This window comes from Triticum dicoccoides, chromosome 4A, assembly GCF_002162155.2.
Source record: "Triticum dicoccoides isolate Atlit2015 ecotype Zavitan chromosome 4A, WEW_v2.0, whole genome shotgun sequence".
NCBI classification, from domain to species: Eukaryota; Viridiplantae; Streptophyta; class Magnoliopsida; order Poales; family Poaceae; genus Triticum; species Triticum dicoccoides.
Genome location: NC_041386.1, coordinates 22,054,225 through 22,067,354, shown reverse-complemented (window position 1 = coordinate 22,067,354; position 13,130 = coordinate 22,054,225). Strand labels below are relative to the sequence as shown.

The 13,130-nt window shown below is 48.3% G+C and overlaps 3 protein-coding genes across 3 annotated transcripts; 1 reads left to right on the top strand and 2 right to left on the bottom strand.

Moving 5' to 3' along the window:
• The first annotated feature begins 915 nt into the window (after window positions 1-915).
• LOC119284696 (leucine-rich repeat extensin-like protein 5) lies at window positions 916-3,486 on the top strand. The gene is made up of 4 exons (XM_037563850.1): window positions 916-1,108; window positions 1,207-1,338; window positions 1,551-3,049; window positions 3,141-3,486. The coding sequence occupies exon 3, from the start codon at window positions 1,586-1,588 to the stop codon at window positions 2,162-2,164; it is 579 nt and encodes a 192-aa protein (XP_037419747.1). The 5' UTR covers window positions 916-1,108; window positions 1,207-1,338; window positions 1,551-1,585; the 3' UTR covers window positions 2,165-3,049; window positions 3,141-3,486.
• Window positions 3,487-4,865: 1,379 nt separating this feature from the next.
• LOC119288572 lies at window positions 4,866-5,664 on the bottom strand. The gene has a single exon (XM_037568167.1). It carries the CDS (start codon window positions 5,544-5,546, stop codon window positions 5,259-5,261), a length of 288 nt encoding a protein of 95 aa, XP_037424064.1. The 5' UTR covers window positions 5,547-5,664; the 3' UTR covers window positions 4,866-5,258.
• A 2,433-nt stretch (window positions 5,665-8,097) lies between these two features.
• LOC119284695 (probable RNA helicase SDE3) lies at window positions 8,098-12,903 on the bottom strand. The gene is made up of 5 exons (XM_037563849.1): window positions 12,660-12,903; window positions 10,812-11,593; window positions 10,575-10,736; window positions 9,014-10,465; window positions 8,098-8,906 (listed from the first exon to the last, which is right to left on the bottom strand). Exons 2-5 carry the CDS (start codon window positions 11,583-11,585, stop codon window positions 8,400-8,402), a joined length of 2,895 nt encoding a protein of 964 aa, XP_037419746.1. The 5' UTR covers window positions 11,586-11,593; window positions 12,660-12,903; the 3' UTR covers window positions 8,098-8,399.
• Window positions 12,904-13,130: the final 227 nt, after the last annotated feature.

The following is a 13,130-nucleotide window of genomic DNA, read 5'->3' as shown; positions in this document are numbered from 1 at the left end:
TAGGATTCCTCGTCATGTGACGAAATTTGATGCCAGGTGCAGATCTATGCAAGCGTTCAAAGACGGCGACTACTACTCCAGGGCGCTGGTCCTTAGGGGCACGTGCGTGAAGACTTTTTGGCTGTCATCGACAAGGTCAAGCCGGCTCTGGTAGAGGAGCGGCGACATCAGCGCGTCGGCGGTTCGTTTTGACGACTGTAATGGTTGTTCTGCGGTCTCAAAATATTTTTGTAGTTTTTAAATATGTTTGAAATGCTTTTGTACTTTTGATAAACTTTTATATAATATAATAATACTCCCATCCGTTTTGATTCACCTCGTGTTCAAGTTTTCCTATATGCGCAAACCCCAATCTTTATATAATCCAAAATACAGTATATGTTACTCCCTCCATTTTAAAATATAGTGCGTCCGCATTTCTCGAGGTCTAATTTTTATAATAAATTTAACCAACGAGACCAACTGCGGCGGGAGAAAAAATTATATAATTAAAAACTTCTTTCGAATACGAATTCACTGATATAATTTTTGCTCCTGCCGCAACCGGTCTTGATAGCTAAATTTACGGTCAAAGTTTAAGCACGTGGATAGATTAAGCACTACATTGTGGAATGGAGGGAGTAACAAATTCTTTTGTCACGCCGGCCACGACCCCTCACCATGCGTCGCCCGCATCGCCGTCCATCCACACAGACCCAGGATCCAACGGCCGGGAGGCCCTCCAAGCCCCCAGTACACGTCGAAGGGCTTTCAATTCACGGGGGCGGACCAGCTCACGGGCTCCCCGTCCTCGGAACCGAGGCGTCCGCTATCAAATCCGGCTTTGCGCCGTCCGTTCCGACTTTCAAGTCCGGCGTGGCGTCGTAGCTCATCATAGAGCAGTTGCTGGCTTCCCTTCCACACCCCACTCCACCCCACCCCCTCCGCTCCCACCCACCCACCTAATCGCCCCCCTCCCTCCCCTCTCGCGAGGCGCACAGATCTCGCCTCGCCTCCACCAGCAGCCGCAGCGGCTGCCAGATCCGTCCGCCCGGCCGCCTCGCGAGGTTCCATCCGCCGATTCCCCGCATACGCTTCCCTCGCCGCCGGCCGGTGGCTCGTCTGATCGGTGAGTCGCGGAATGCCGCTTCGTGCTCGTGAGTTGTTCGCGACGGTTTTTGCCGTGCGGTTTTGTTTGATCGATGGCTGTGGGGTTCGTGGATGCAGGAGCGTGCGTGCGCTCGCGTCAGAAGCGGTTAGGGACGGAGGAGAGAAGCGCGGAGTCGATCTGAGAGGGAGGGGCGAACCCCTTCGCGCTCCTGTGGGTTTCGATCTGTTCGTCGGGTGTAGATCCGGAAGGTATCGATCCATCTGTCCCCTGTAGATCCACGATTCTGCTAATATCTCCCATGTATGTTGTGGTTTGCGGATTTGTACAGTGAAAGTTTACTTTTACGTATGATTGTTTCCATCAAAGTCGATGTTTTTGTTAAGTTTTCAGTGCCGCTAGTGTTGTGATCAAAATGCCATGTTCAGATGTACTGATGCGCGTTTCATTTGCCTGGCACCAGGGCTTGGTTGGATCTGCCACTTACGACCGGGCGCCATGGAGACTCTGGTCATCTCGCAGCAGCGCAGCCACCACCACCACCACCACTCAGGTCGCCGGAGGAAGCCATCCCCGCACACCTCGTCGCCTCAGCCCATGCGTGGCTACCACGCCTTCAACTGCCGTGCCTTCCACTCCAGTATCAGCATAGGCATCCTGCCGTCCCCGCCCCCACCACCTCCCCCGCCTGCACCCCGGGCTCGGACCTACTCCCCGGAGCCCAAGACGCCCAAGCAGCAGCTGCACAATGACAAAAAGCGCAGCCGGGCGATCCCTATAACTCCATCAGGATCTCCTCCTTCCCGTCCTGAGCTTTGGGCTGGCCCGGCATACTCCAACTCGCCGCCACCCAGCTCGCTGCCGATTCCCAAGTTCTCGCTCCACCAGAAGCGCAGTGTATCACTTGAGTTGCCACCTGCTGATAGGCCAGAGCATGTGGAGGTGCTTGTGCATGCCAAGTCTGCACCTTCGACACCCACTGCTGGCTCAGGATTTGGCTTCTTTGGTGACAATGATACTGCCATTGCCACGGAGAATCTGAGGAGGATCCTTAATTTGGAAATCACCGAGGACTGAATGATGGGGGCATCACAGTGTACATAGGTCATCAGCAACTAACCTTGGGTACTTTGTATAAAGTAACTTAGTATAGCAGCCTTCCACCTAGATTCTGCATCAACAGGAGTACTGTTAGGTGTGTTAGTAAGCACATCATGACTCGCGGGAAGCTGCCGTGAAGGATGTGGTTGTGGTGGAGACTGTTGGGGTGGATGAGAGCACAGCAGTTTTAGAGTCACCTTGTAGCTTGTGGTCACCTATAGGGTTCCAACTTTCTTTAGGTGTTAGATCTTCATTTCCATCCATGGTCAGTGATCCATTAGTGGTTGGTAGTCTGCATGATCCTAGCTAGTAGGAAACTGCATCAGGCAGGGGTAGGGTAATAAGTTCTGTTCTACTGTTAGATAGCTAGAGTTTACACTCCAGCATCTGTTCCCATCTTATATTCTGTAGGATATCTGCATATTATATTCTTCTGATACATACATTCTTCCTCGCCATCTTGACACTCCTCTAATCACACCGACTTCCCTGGTGCTCTGCAAAGAACACAAGGATCTCTCCTCACTGGCTCTTCTGTATTTTTTGGAATGAAGAGGCCAGTGGAGGTTCAAGAAGCCCCCCTTCGATGCCCTTTCTCCCTCATCTGTCAACTAACTTTTATCTCCGCACCTCCCCTCCCACCTTAGTTTGTTGCATATGTAGCATGTCAGATCCCCTCCCCTGCCATCCAATCTTCGTTCCATGCATATAATCTAAAGTTCCATCCAGTGGCACCCTGTGTAGTTTCTGTTCCTTGTTCATGTTCATGGAACATGTGGAGGATTCGAGTTCCGTTGGCATGTTTGATAAAGGATGCGAGATTCCATTTCAGAGACCTGCGAGCGGACAAACCATAATACGGTAATTATACGTGTGCTGCTTGTTTAATCTTATTACATCTGTTGACTTCTGTGGCTAATACTAAAGTGATTCCTGTGCTGTGGTGCTGCAGGTTGGCTTATCCAGTGCACTTCATGGCGCACATACCTGGGGTGCTCAGCCGAGTTTGCAATAAATCTAGTTGCTTGTTTCCTTTTTAGTTAAAGAGCAGCGCAGCTTATGCTAGACTGTTTCCTTTCATGTAATGCCTGCTTGGCTAGCTGTTTCTGGTACTGTTTAAACCTTGGACCTAGTGGTGTTCCACCTTCTAAGCAGATGTTGCTGCTTTCTTTGTTAGCTTCGCTTGTTTGAGCGCATAAATGCAAGACCTTTTAAGTTGGTGTTAAATTCTCTGGCCAATGTCGTGTTGTGGACCATTCATGAAGATCAGTATGTTTTATAATCTAGTTGGTTGTTAACTTTGTTGTGTCTCAGCTTTGACCTGAGTTAAGTTCTGTGTGTGATTTGACCTGTTATTAATGTACTCGCCTGGTGTGATGCTTGTGCGACTATGCTTCTTGCCGGTCAACTGGAGGTAATATGCTTATGGTAGCAAATGAGTAAATGGAGCTGTGGCAACTCATGTTGCACAGGACTGAATTCAGATCTTTGAAATGTTTCTTTGTGGTGATGAATAACAGGGACTCTGTGACTGAGACTTATAAGGCATTAACATTCTATTAGTCAGCTGGTTTGGATAGCGAAGCATATCTGTATTATCAGGTGCTTAGAGATGGCATTGTTAATTATTATCTTTTTGAAGAAAAACAGAGACTTGTGTGTGTGTGTCAACATATTTCTTGTTTAGGAAACATGATAAATGTAATATCACTATCAATCCAGCCTTGAAGTACTTGAAACTTGCTGTCCTTGTTCCTGTAGCTCATGATCTTGAGATCCTGTTTGAGAAGAGCTTTCCAGCAGAGACTGCTTGGATTGATGTTTGAGGTGCTCCTCCTCCTGTTATTCATGATTGAATCCCAACACCTAGCAAAAGGATATGAGCCCCAGAAAAGGCATTGAGAGTTGCAAAGGGCACAAAGATATGAGGAAGACTCCTCTTCCTGAAGAGAGGGTGGGTTGGGGAATTCCAGGAGCAGGTCCATCTATCCTTGTCTTAGTTATCTGAATTTGCTGGATCAAACTTTGCAGCTGCTCAAACTGATTGAATGCTTGCAATGAAAGTGGTCTATGAAAGAATTCTTTGACTATGATGATTGGGCCGAACCGTGGTAGAACCTGGTGAACCTCCAGATTTGCAGAGAGAACAACCTGTTTGATGGAAGTTGTATCACTGACTGCAAACGACTACAGGTCAGGGAATAGCTCGATGCAAGATCTTGCCCAATCTTACAACGAGCAACAGCCTTGAATTGGGGAGTAATTTGAGGACGCTCTTCCACCAGAAAGACCCAACCATCCTGCCATGAGGTGGTCTAGGCTCATCATAAGTGTCCCACACAAGATTAACCCATGGTAAACATAATGATTGAAGAACTTGTGCAAGTGTGTTTTTCAACAACAATGCCTTGGTGCGAGTCCCGACATCCAACACTCCCAATCCTCCATCTTTTTTTAGCCAAACAAACTTCATCTTCCTCGCGAAGCAAATGCTTGAGATATTTGTTTAGCCAAATCATAATGCCTTGTTTTTCAATTACGAGTCCTCATGGTATTGTTAATCAGACACAACTGGGTCATTAGCGTAGCGTGAGACGTACGCAATGGCAAATCCACTAGTCGACGACGGATACCTAATGATGGAAGATGGAGAGGTACCTGATGATGGACAATGACATGCAAATAATGGCGAGTCGACACCACGTAATCGACGGCAGGCATCGTCACATCCTCTCATGTTATTGGGTCCCTCCCTTTTGTACAGCCGGCCGGGGCTTGAGCAAAGCTAGCACCAGCATCAGCTACCTGCCAATGGTGCAATGCAGCTTCAACCTAGCTAGCCTAGCTAAGATTATTACTACCACATCATGCATACATACATACATACATACTCCGTATTACTACTAGCACAAATACATATGAACCCTTGGCTTATTACGTCGATCTTGTTCGACCGGGGCTCGTACAACACTCGCCGGATGCAACGGCCGGTGCTCTCCTTGTTGTCACCGCCGGCGCGATCCGTTCGTCGCCGGCGCCGTGAATGATGGACGGGTCGCTTGGCTTGGCCTCACTTGGAGATGGAGATGGGGCGGCGGCGGCGGAGCAGCATCTGGCGCATGCCGTCGGCGACCCGGAGCGCGGGGCCCTTGCCGCGGCACCAGCCGGCGCAGAAGGCCATGTGGTCCTGCAGCGCCGCCTCCATCCCGTGCTTCCTGCCCTCCTCCCTCACCGCCTCGGAGCAGAGCCCGCACAGCCACCGCCCGCCGAAGTCCGCCTTCACGCCCACGATGTACCCCCGCGTGCAGTCCTCCCGCAGCTCGCAGCACTCGCACTTGGCCGACTCCACCGGCTCCATCGCTCAACCGCGAGCTCCACTGCAAGTGAAGGGTCCTTCGGTCGACCGAGCTCAAGCTCAGCCTGCAATGGTGGTGCGGGAGCAAGGCAGGGAGCAACTGCGACTGTGAGAACGCACGCGCGCTCCGTGTGTATTTATGGATGGCCGGGGGCTTGGCTCGGAGCTGCTTAATTAGAGAGGTCTAGCTTTCTGTGCCACTGTGCCATTGGCCTAATTTGTCCTGATTTGGCATCTGAGCAGCACTGCTAATCAGCTCACTTATGGAAAAATTCCTGCAGCCTCACAGTGTGCAGCAGCATGCAGCATAATGCGCTCTCTGTGAGATCACTGAGATGCATTGCTCCTAATGAACACTACACTGACATTTTTCATCTCCTCGCCAACAAACACCTTGGTTCAGTTTCTGGTTGCTCACTTTACTTCCTATGATAAATTTTTACCCTGAATGCCTTTTCTTTTGGTAAAAAAAGTTGTGCAATGACCTCTTGACCGCAAAAATGAGTAGGCAGACAGGATCGATCCCTGCGATTCTTGTTCCCGGCGTGCCCCCATAAAGCTTGAGCAGACACCTCACGCAACAACTTGCTCGCTGTCCATGGATCTAGGACCACCCGGCGAATTTCTCCTCATCCCTTCTGCTAGATTTCGGTCGCTGTTCGTGGTACGGCACAACTGGCCTTGTCGGATCGGTCGTTCCGCGGTCGATTCCGCCGCATGGCCCGCCGCCCGTAATCCATGATGATGAATTAGCACCCAATTGGCCATCCTGCTAACTAACTAATCATCAGTTCTTGGGCAGACCGGCTTAGCTCGAGAAGTTCTGAGTGCAGCTTCAAGTGAACCTGCATGAACTCACCTGCTTCCTTCCTTGTGGCACTAATGCAGGCAGGCAGGGCCCTACCATCCGTGCCACTGCACCAGGTGGCCTCAAGTGTGTGTGTGTGTGGTATCACAGATGGGCTTGCTTGTGTGCTCTGTACTGATCATGAGTTATTAGCAGGCTGCAAAGGTTGGTGCCAGTTATTGTTGGTGTCTGCTTCAACAGCTGGGTTGATGAATGAGTGGGGAAGAACTTGAGATCACCAGCTGCCAGTTTGATGGCCTCTGGACTGGGCACACTTAACACCGCTGCTAGCTTCTTGTCCTGGAACTACACAGGAGAGGCAACTGTACCGTGAAGCTAGAAACGAAGTATGGCGATGAGGTGAAGAAGAAAACCTAGCGCATTTTTCTCATGGAGAAGGGCTTGGTAAACTATCTGTCTGTTGCACAAGAGCATTTCTTTTACGGGGCGATCCACATCGTTCAAATACTCATCAACTTGAGATAGCCGACGGCGCCTGCCGTGACCGTGTGGTCTGTTGCAGAAGATCGAGCTGGACATGACAGAGACGGCAGCAGCGTTCTTCATCAACTACAATTACATGGATTTAGAATTTCATGCCGTCCATCGGTGTGTAGCATCTTTGATGGGTCAACTGTGCGTCACATTCAAGTGTAACACCGCCATTTTCGGCGCCCGAGACATGATGGAAGGAAAGAAGATGAGGAACTAGAGAAAAACATGCCAATTGCCGGTGACTCAACACCTTGTTTGTATTGGATGGCATTGCCCTTGTGTGCTATCCTGTGTTATCCTTGCATTATGGGTTTGAAGTTTGCACCCTCCGTCCCAAAATGTAAGGCGTGGGTGGCTGAGTTTGGTGTGGGGCTTCTTATTTTTCACATAGCCTCTACGGTGTGGGTTGGGTCAACATTTGCCTTCGAAGAAATTGGAGTCGCTTGCTCGGAGATTAGGGAGGGTGATGACGCCTGTTGGAGGAGTGATGACGATGACACCGGTGTGATGTTGACAAGACCCTCTATGTGAGGTGTGTGTGCGGTATTATGAATGTACCGCTCAGCGGTTTGTGACGGCTTTCACCCGCTTTTCCGTTTATTAACCGGGCAACTCTCTTCTGCTTTATTAATAAAATGAGACAAAGCTTTTGCTTTCGTTTAAAAAAAAGTAAAATCATTTTTGACAGGAGGTATATTCTTATACCATTAAGACTTTGTCCGGAAAATACATAGGGTCAATCAAGTGGTTGTTGCCCCTACTCCATCAGACTCCAGAAGGCAGCCCAAAGTTCTACCGAGTACTCATTGCCGCTGGCTGTATTATTCTCCCACATGAGAGCCACATGCCCACGTCCTCCTTTCGTTGATTGCTGTAACTTGCAACCCACACGGTCACACCTCAACACCATACTTGAAATCAACTGCACCAAGCATGCATGAGCTTCCACCTCGGCACCATATATTTGATCACTCTTTCTGTTTATACGGTTTTTTTTTTCGGCCACGTGAGCTTCTACCTCAGCTCGAGTCTCAACTCATCCAAAAGCAAGAACATCTAATGAATATGCAACTAAAAGTTTGTTCTTCAGGTGAAACAACATGAGTTTAGCAAGTTTTAAAACATTCGCTCGTCTAAAAATACCAGAACTGTAAGGATCTTTCTCATCTTGGCGCATTAATCCCAGCCACCGATAGATAACAACACATCATCTGAAGATAAAACAGCCAGCAGATGAGAAGACGACTTAATTTCAGATTTCTATTCAACAAACAGGGATGGTACTTTAGCACGTCCACCCATCCACGCACAGTGAAGAATCAAGATCCAGTTCACGACAGCCTAACACAACGTGACGCAGCGAACAAACACTAGAGACGTTCAGAATTAGCATCCGACGAGGGTGAGTTCAGGATGCCCCCGGAAGTTAGCTCCGCAAGGCCGATCCCCCGTCTTACTCTACCAACAGCAATGGCCCCGACGGAGAAGAAAAGAAAAGAAATCTGGTCGGTCGGTCACTCCCAGCCTGTCGCGGGGATGCTCGAGACGTCACCCCAACCGGGAGGAAACGTGTACTTCTGCACATATGCGTCTTGGACCGCACCGTTGTCGACATCGTTGGCTGAGCAGTGGCCAGCCTGCACGTCGTCCTGCCCAGTAGTAACCTCTTCCTCGACGTGCTGCTGCTTCTGCTGTGTCTCTGCCTGAGGTTCTGCTCCTGCATCCGGATATGAATGTAAGTCCCCGTCTGGCTTCTCCTTGGACCATTCTTCGGACCATTCTTCTTCGTGTGCGGTTGAGGACCGGCCATTGTCGTGTCTGAAGCCACTGTCAGACCGGTCTTGATTGTGGATGTGGTTTGATGGCTCCTCTTGGTTGTACCCCCAACCATCACCAGCAGGCTGGTCTCGGGTGTCGCCGTATCCCGAGTATCTGACCTCTTCTTCTGGTGGGGGGAGCGGACATCCTTGATAAGAACCATTGTCTGCGCAGTACCTCAGGAGCTTATCCCAGTGCCGATCCTGCAGTAGTAACACCTGTTAGTTTCGCCAGAAACAGAATAGGAGCATGACATGAAAGCAGAGCCTGTACAAAAAAGAACAGCTAGAGTGATACAGCAACAACACACCTTAGTGATGATGTGAGGGTTTCCGACGATAATTAGCAACGATTTGGCACGAGTAATTGCGACATTGAACCTTCTATAGTTGCTCAGGAACCCCAGGTTGAAGAATCTGTCAAACTCGTTGTGCTTAACGGTTGACCTGACTGTTGAGATGATGATCACTTCCCTTTCTTGGCCCTGGAATTGCTCAACACTTCCCACTCTTAGGTCGGGCATTTCAAACGTCTCTAGGGCCTTCTTTATCTTGTTAACTTGTTGACGATATGGAGTAATGACACCAATATCAGCCTCACTGACATCGCCATTCCTTGTCAGAGTCCTGATGATATTTACTACTTTACTAACTTCGATTCTGTTGAACCATGATGGATTGTTGCCTTCTCTCTCATCGCATCCCTGGATTCCAACAAACAGAACAGGGAATGACTTATTGGGAAGGCCAATACAATCGTAAACAGATGGCACTTCATCTCCCTTACAGGGGATAAGTTCACCCTCGTAGAAAAGCTGTGACGGTAGCTCTAGGATTGCTGGATGGCAACGATAGTTCCTCAATAGCTTTGTCACGTAGTTAGGATCCCCTGAATGGTACTGCTCAAATTCACCGAGCAGCCTTTGCAGATAAGATTTTCCCAAACCATCCTGATCCGCCTGTTTACAAAAAACCACCGGCCCTAATTGCATAGGATCTCCTGCTAACACAACCACTGTGTCTCTTCCACACAAAGCTGCCAAAGGAACCATTGCCTCTGGTTCAGAAGATTGACCTGCCTCATCCAAGAAAATGTGTGTGAAATGCCCCGGGCGAATAACCTCGGCCTGTAGGGTTGATGAACTCATGTAGGTTGATATAACTATCTTGTAGCGCATTAATGCTCGCATTGGAGGGCACTTGAACACCATATCTTCAAAGAAGCAGAACCGTATGAAATCAGGATTAACATCGTCATACTGACGACTAGGAGCATTTAGCCTAAAGATATCACTTGGGCGGATCGGGTAGCTAGAACTCAACAGTTTTTCCAATACATGGTCAGCAGCACTATTGGAAGCAGCACATATGAGAACATTTGCCCTCCTATTGGATTTATAAAGCTGCAAAATCGCCTCGACAAGGGTCATGGTCTTGCCAGTTCCTGGAGGTCCATAAATCACGTATGGTGTAACCCCTCGGCAGCCAAGTATCATCCCAACTGCATCAGCTTGCTCAGTGTTTATGTTCGGGTTCAGAGGTTTAAATGGCACCTTCTTCACACTTCTATACCGTGATAGGGATGGAAATAGAATGTCAGGTCCAATAAGTTCTGCATCATGAACAGACCTATATTGCCTTCTCATGTTCAATCTATTATATGTGAAGCTAACATCATACTTATTCCTGTCATGGTGAGCGTGGTGAAACTGATCATCAAACCTCAAAAATATCTCATCAGCTTCAACCTTGTGAATGTAGCCCTGAATAAGATATCAACAAATCATTATTCACTGGCATCATTTGAGGCTGGTTAATTTATATTGTAAGAATGCCTAAGAGATTTTTGAATGTCCAAGAAAGTACACTAACCTGATAAGGCCTAGCATCACTCCCAGCATGTCTAGCAATTATATAGTCACCATGGACTAGCGAAGGCCTTTTTTCTGCCAAACCAGGGACCTCAAGAGACAAATAATCATTACCCCTCCTTCTCATTGACACACGCTCCATGTCGTACGATCTCATCTCCTCCTGCAAACGGGCCTCTTAAGTTAGCAAACAAAGATAAAAGCTTAACATCTCAGAGTATTAGAGGTGCTGAAATACCTCCAAATTAAGTTCTTCCATGACTAAAAGAGTGCTAAAGAACTTTGCATAGTTCATCATGCTCAGCTCTTCAGATAGGACATCAGGTCTCTGTTTGCATTCAATGAGCTCACGGATTTCCACAGGTATTGCATACTGAGGTAGCTTATACTTGAATCCTTGAGTGTGCTGCCGAATTGGCCGGCTACCTGGCACAAATGTATTACACTCAAATTGCTTCCTTTGAGAGCCTTGTCTCCTGGAATAAGGTTTATCAGAAGATAAGGCCATTGAAACATTATCATCGGCCAACAGAAAAGCCACACGCTCAATCTTCTCATCCCCAATATCAACATGCACGATTGATGTATGCAAACCAATGTCTTTTGGCATACAGGACAGCCAAATGGTTAGGGTTTGTCCAGGCTGAAGTGTACGATCTTCCACAGAAGTCAAACCAAGAAAAGCCTTCTTTGCCGCTTCATCGGAATCATTCAACGGTGGTCTCATCATTGACAAGACATAACTATCTTCTGGATTTGAAGAGAATATTCTCACACTCCACAAATTTACAGGCTCACAAGAGGTATTATCTATGCGAATGGCGTCTGCAGATGTTTGTCCAACAAGGACAGATTTAGGCTTTCCGTTCAAAAAAGGGAAAGGAGCCGTAACAACCACGGGACCATCATCAGATTGATAGTCCTGAAGAGTGTTGTCATTCTGAAAATCCATGAACTCTACTTCCGGCTTATCACCGGCTACTGAGTACTCATCATCTGAATGATGCCCCATCTTGAATCCTGATACATCAAAAATATTATAAAAAAATCAACACTAGTTCCATTGAGCAGAAACAAGCCAGTCTAGAGATAGTTGTTGTGTGGACAGCAAGCATATGATTTATTTAAATTGCAAAGCCTATGAACTGATATCACAACCAAACGCCAAATGCAAAATAGTTACTGTAGCTACCAAGGAAAAGGCACATGGCATGCTTGAGAAAATCAGGACTTCCGTTTGTTTTAAGCATCATCCTTCTTTATTTATTTATTTTTGGAACTTGTCTAGGTACTGTAGAAATTCATAGTAGTAATCGCCTGGGTTCAAGCGCTGTGGATGAGCTGGCCAACACCACTCCTTGCCAACGTAGCAGCCGCGCTCGCTTCTTGAAATATCATACAGTATTATTTGTGAACTGAATACTTTCCACACTTATGGAGCAATCATAGGACCACAGCGCACGTCCATTCGAATTTATGTGATCCAGCTGTGCTCCCTAAAACCGACACCAATAGACACAAATTTCTCACTCCCAAAATCTATGGACAGAGGCATTATGCTACCACGCTATTCTCCCTCTTTGTGCAAGACATAACGACGAGGCAACTAGGCAACCCCACTCCTTACAGTGAAGGCTAGATCTCCTGGCCATAACTAGAAGGGGAAAAACAAACAGACCCCCATCAGTCCACTACTGATTCTTCGACAACACAACAAGACAAGAAAATAGCACAAAGCCGTTACAGACATATATCCCTCCTAACCAAATCACAACATTCTGGCCGTCTCCGGTCAGGGGTTTCGCTACCGGGGGGAAAACCCTAACAATCCCTCCCGTCCCCTCCCCTCTCTCGTCCTCCCCCTTCCGCAGCATCAAGCTGCGGCTTTTACTAATTATTATTAAATAAATACTGTTAACTTAACATGAATAAGGGTTAATTCTGTGGGATAATGAGCCACGCTCACCAAGATCGCGACGAGATTTGTGCGGATCCCGCGGCACGGAAGGGCGAAATAATCGAGGTTAAAGGAAACACAGCCCGCAATGCCGCGGTAATCGAGAGGGGGGCACGAATTAACCGTCACCTGTCCTCGGAGCGAAGCGCGGGCACGGGTCGGGGGAGGCGGCCGGCGATCGGAGACGGGGAGGAACCGCAGCCCCAGCAGATGACTGGATTGGATTGGATTGGACTAGGCCCCCGTCCAGGACGAGGAGGGGGAGGCGGTGGGAGGGGGAGGCATGAGCAGTCCGGGTTTATGAGGAAGGGAGGGAGGGGACTGCAGCGAGGAGGGTGTGTGATGGCTCCGACTGAAAGATAGAGAATCTGTACCATGAAGGTTTGGGGTCGATGGTTGGTTTTCTTGGTAAGCCACATTGAAGCTCGGCTCTCAACTTGTGATGCGGTGGGGGTGCTTGGATCGGGAACGAACGGGTGGGATGAGAAAGAGAGAAAGCAGCAGTCCAACCATACCTTTTCTATTCTCCCTTTTTTGTGGATCTCAACCTCTGCGGCTTGTTCATGGAAGCTTTTTTTTTTATCTGTTGTTCGTCGAAGC

What these genes read in the sequence shown, in the direction of transcription:
- LOC119284696 (XM_037563850.1), top strand. Translation starts at nt 1,586, where the DNA reads ATGGAGACTCTGGTCATCTCGCAGCAGCGCAGCCACCACCACCACCAC.
- LOC119288572 (XM_037568167.1), bottom strand. Translation starts at nt 5,546, where the DNA reads ATGGAGCCGGTGGAGTCGGCCAAGTGCGAGTGCTGCGAGCTGCGGGAG.
- LOC119284695 (XM_037563849.1), bottom strand. Translation starts at nt 11,585, where the DNA reads ATGGGGCATCATTCAGATGATGAGTACTCAGTAGCCGGTGATAAGCCG. An exon ending in TGGAAGAACTTAATTTGGAG is followed by an intron (nt 10,737 to 10,811) that starts GTATTTCAGCAC and finishes GCCCGTTTGCAG; the next exon opens with GAGGAGATGAGATCGTACGA. An exon ending in ACCCTCACATCATCACTAAG is followed by an intron (nt 8,907 to 9,013) that starts GTGTGTTGTTGC and finishes TTACTACTGCAG; the next exon opens with GATCGGCACTGGGATAAGCT.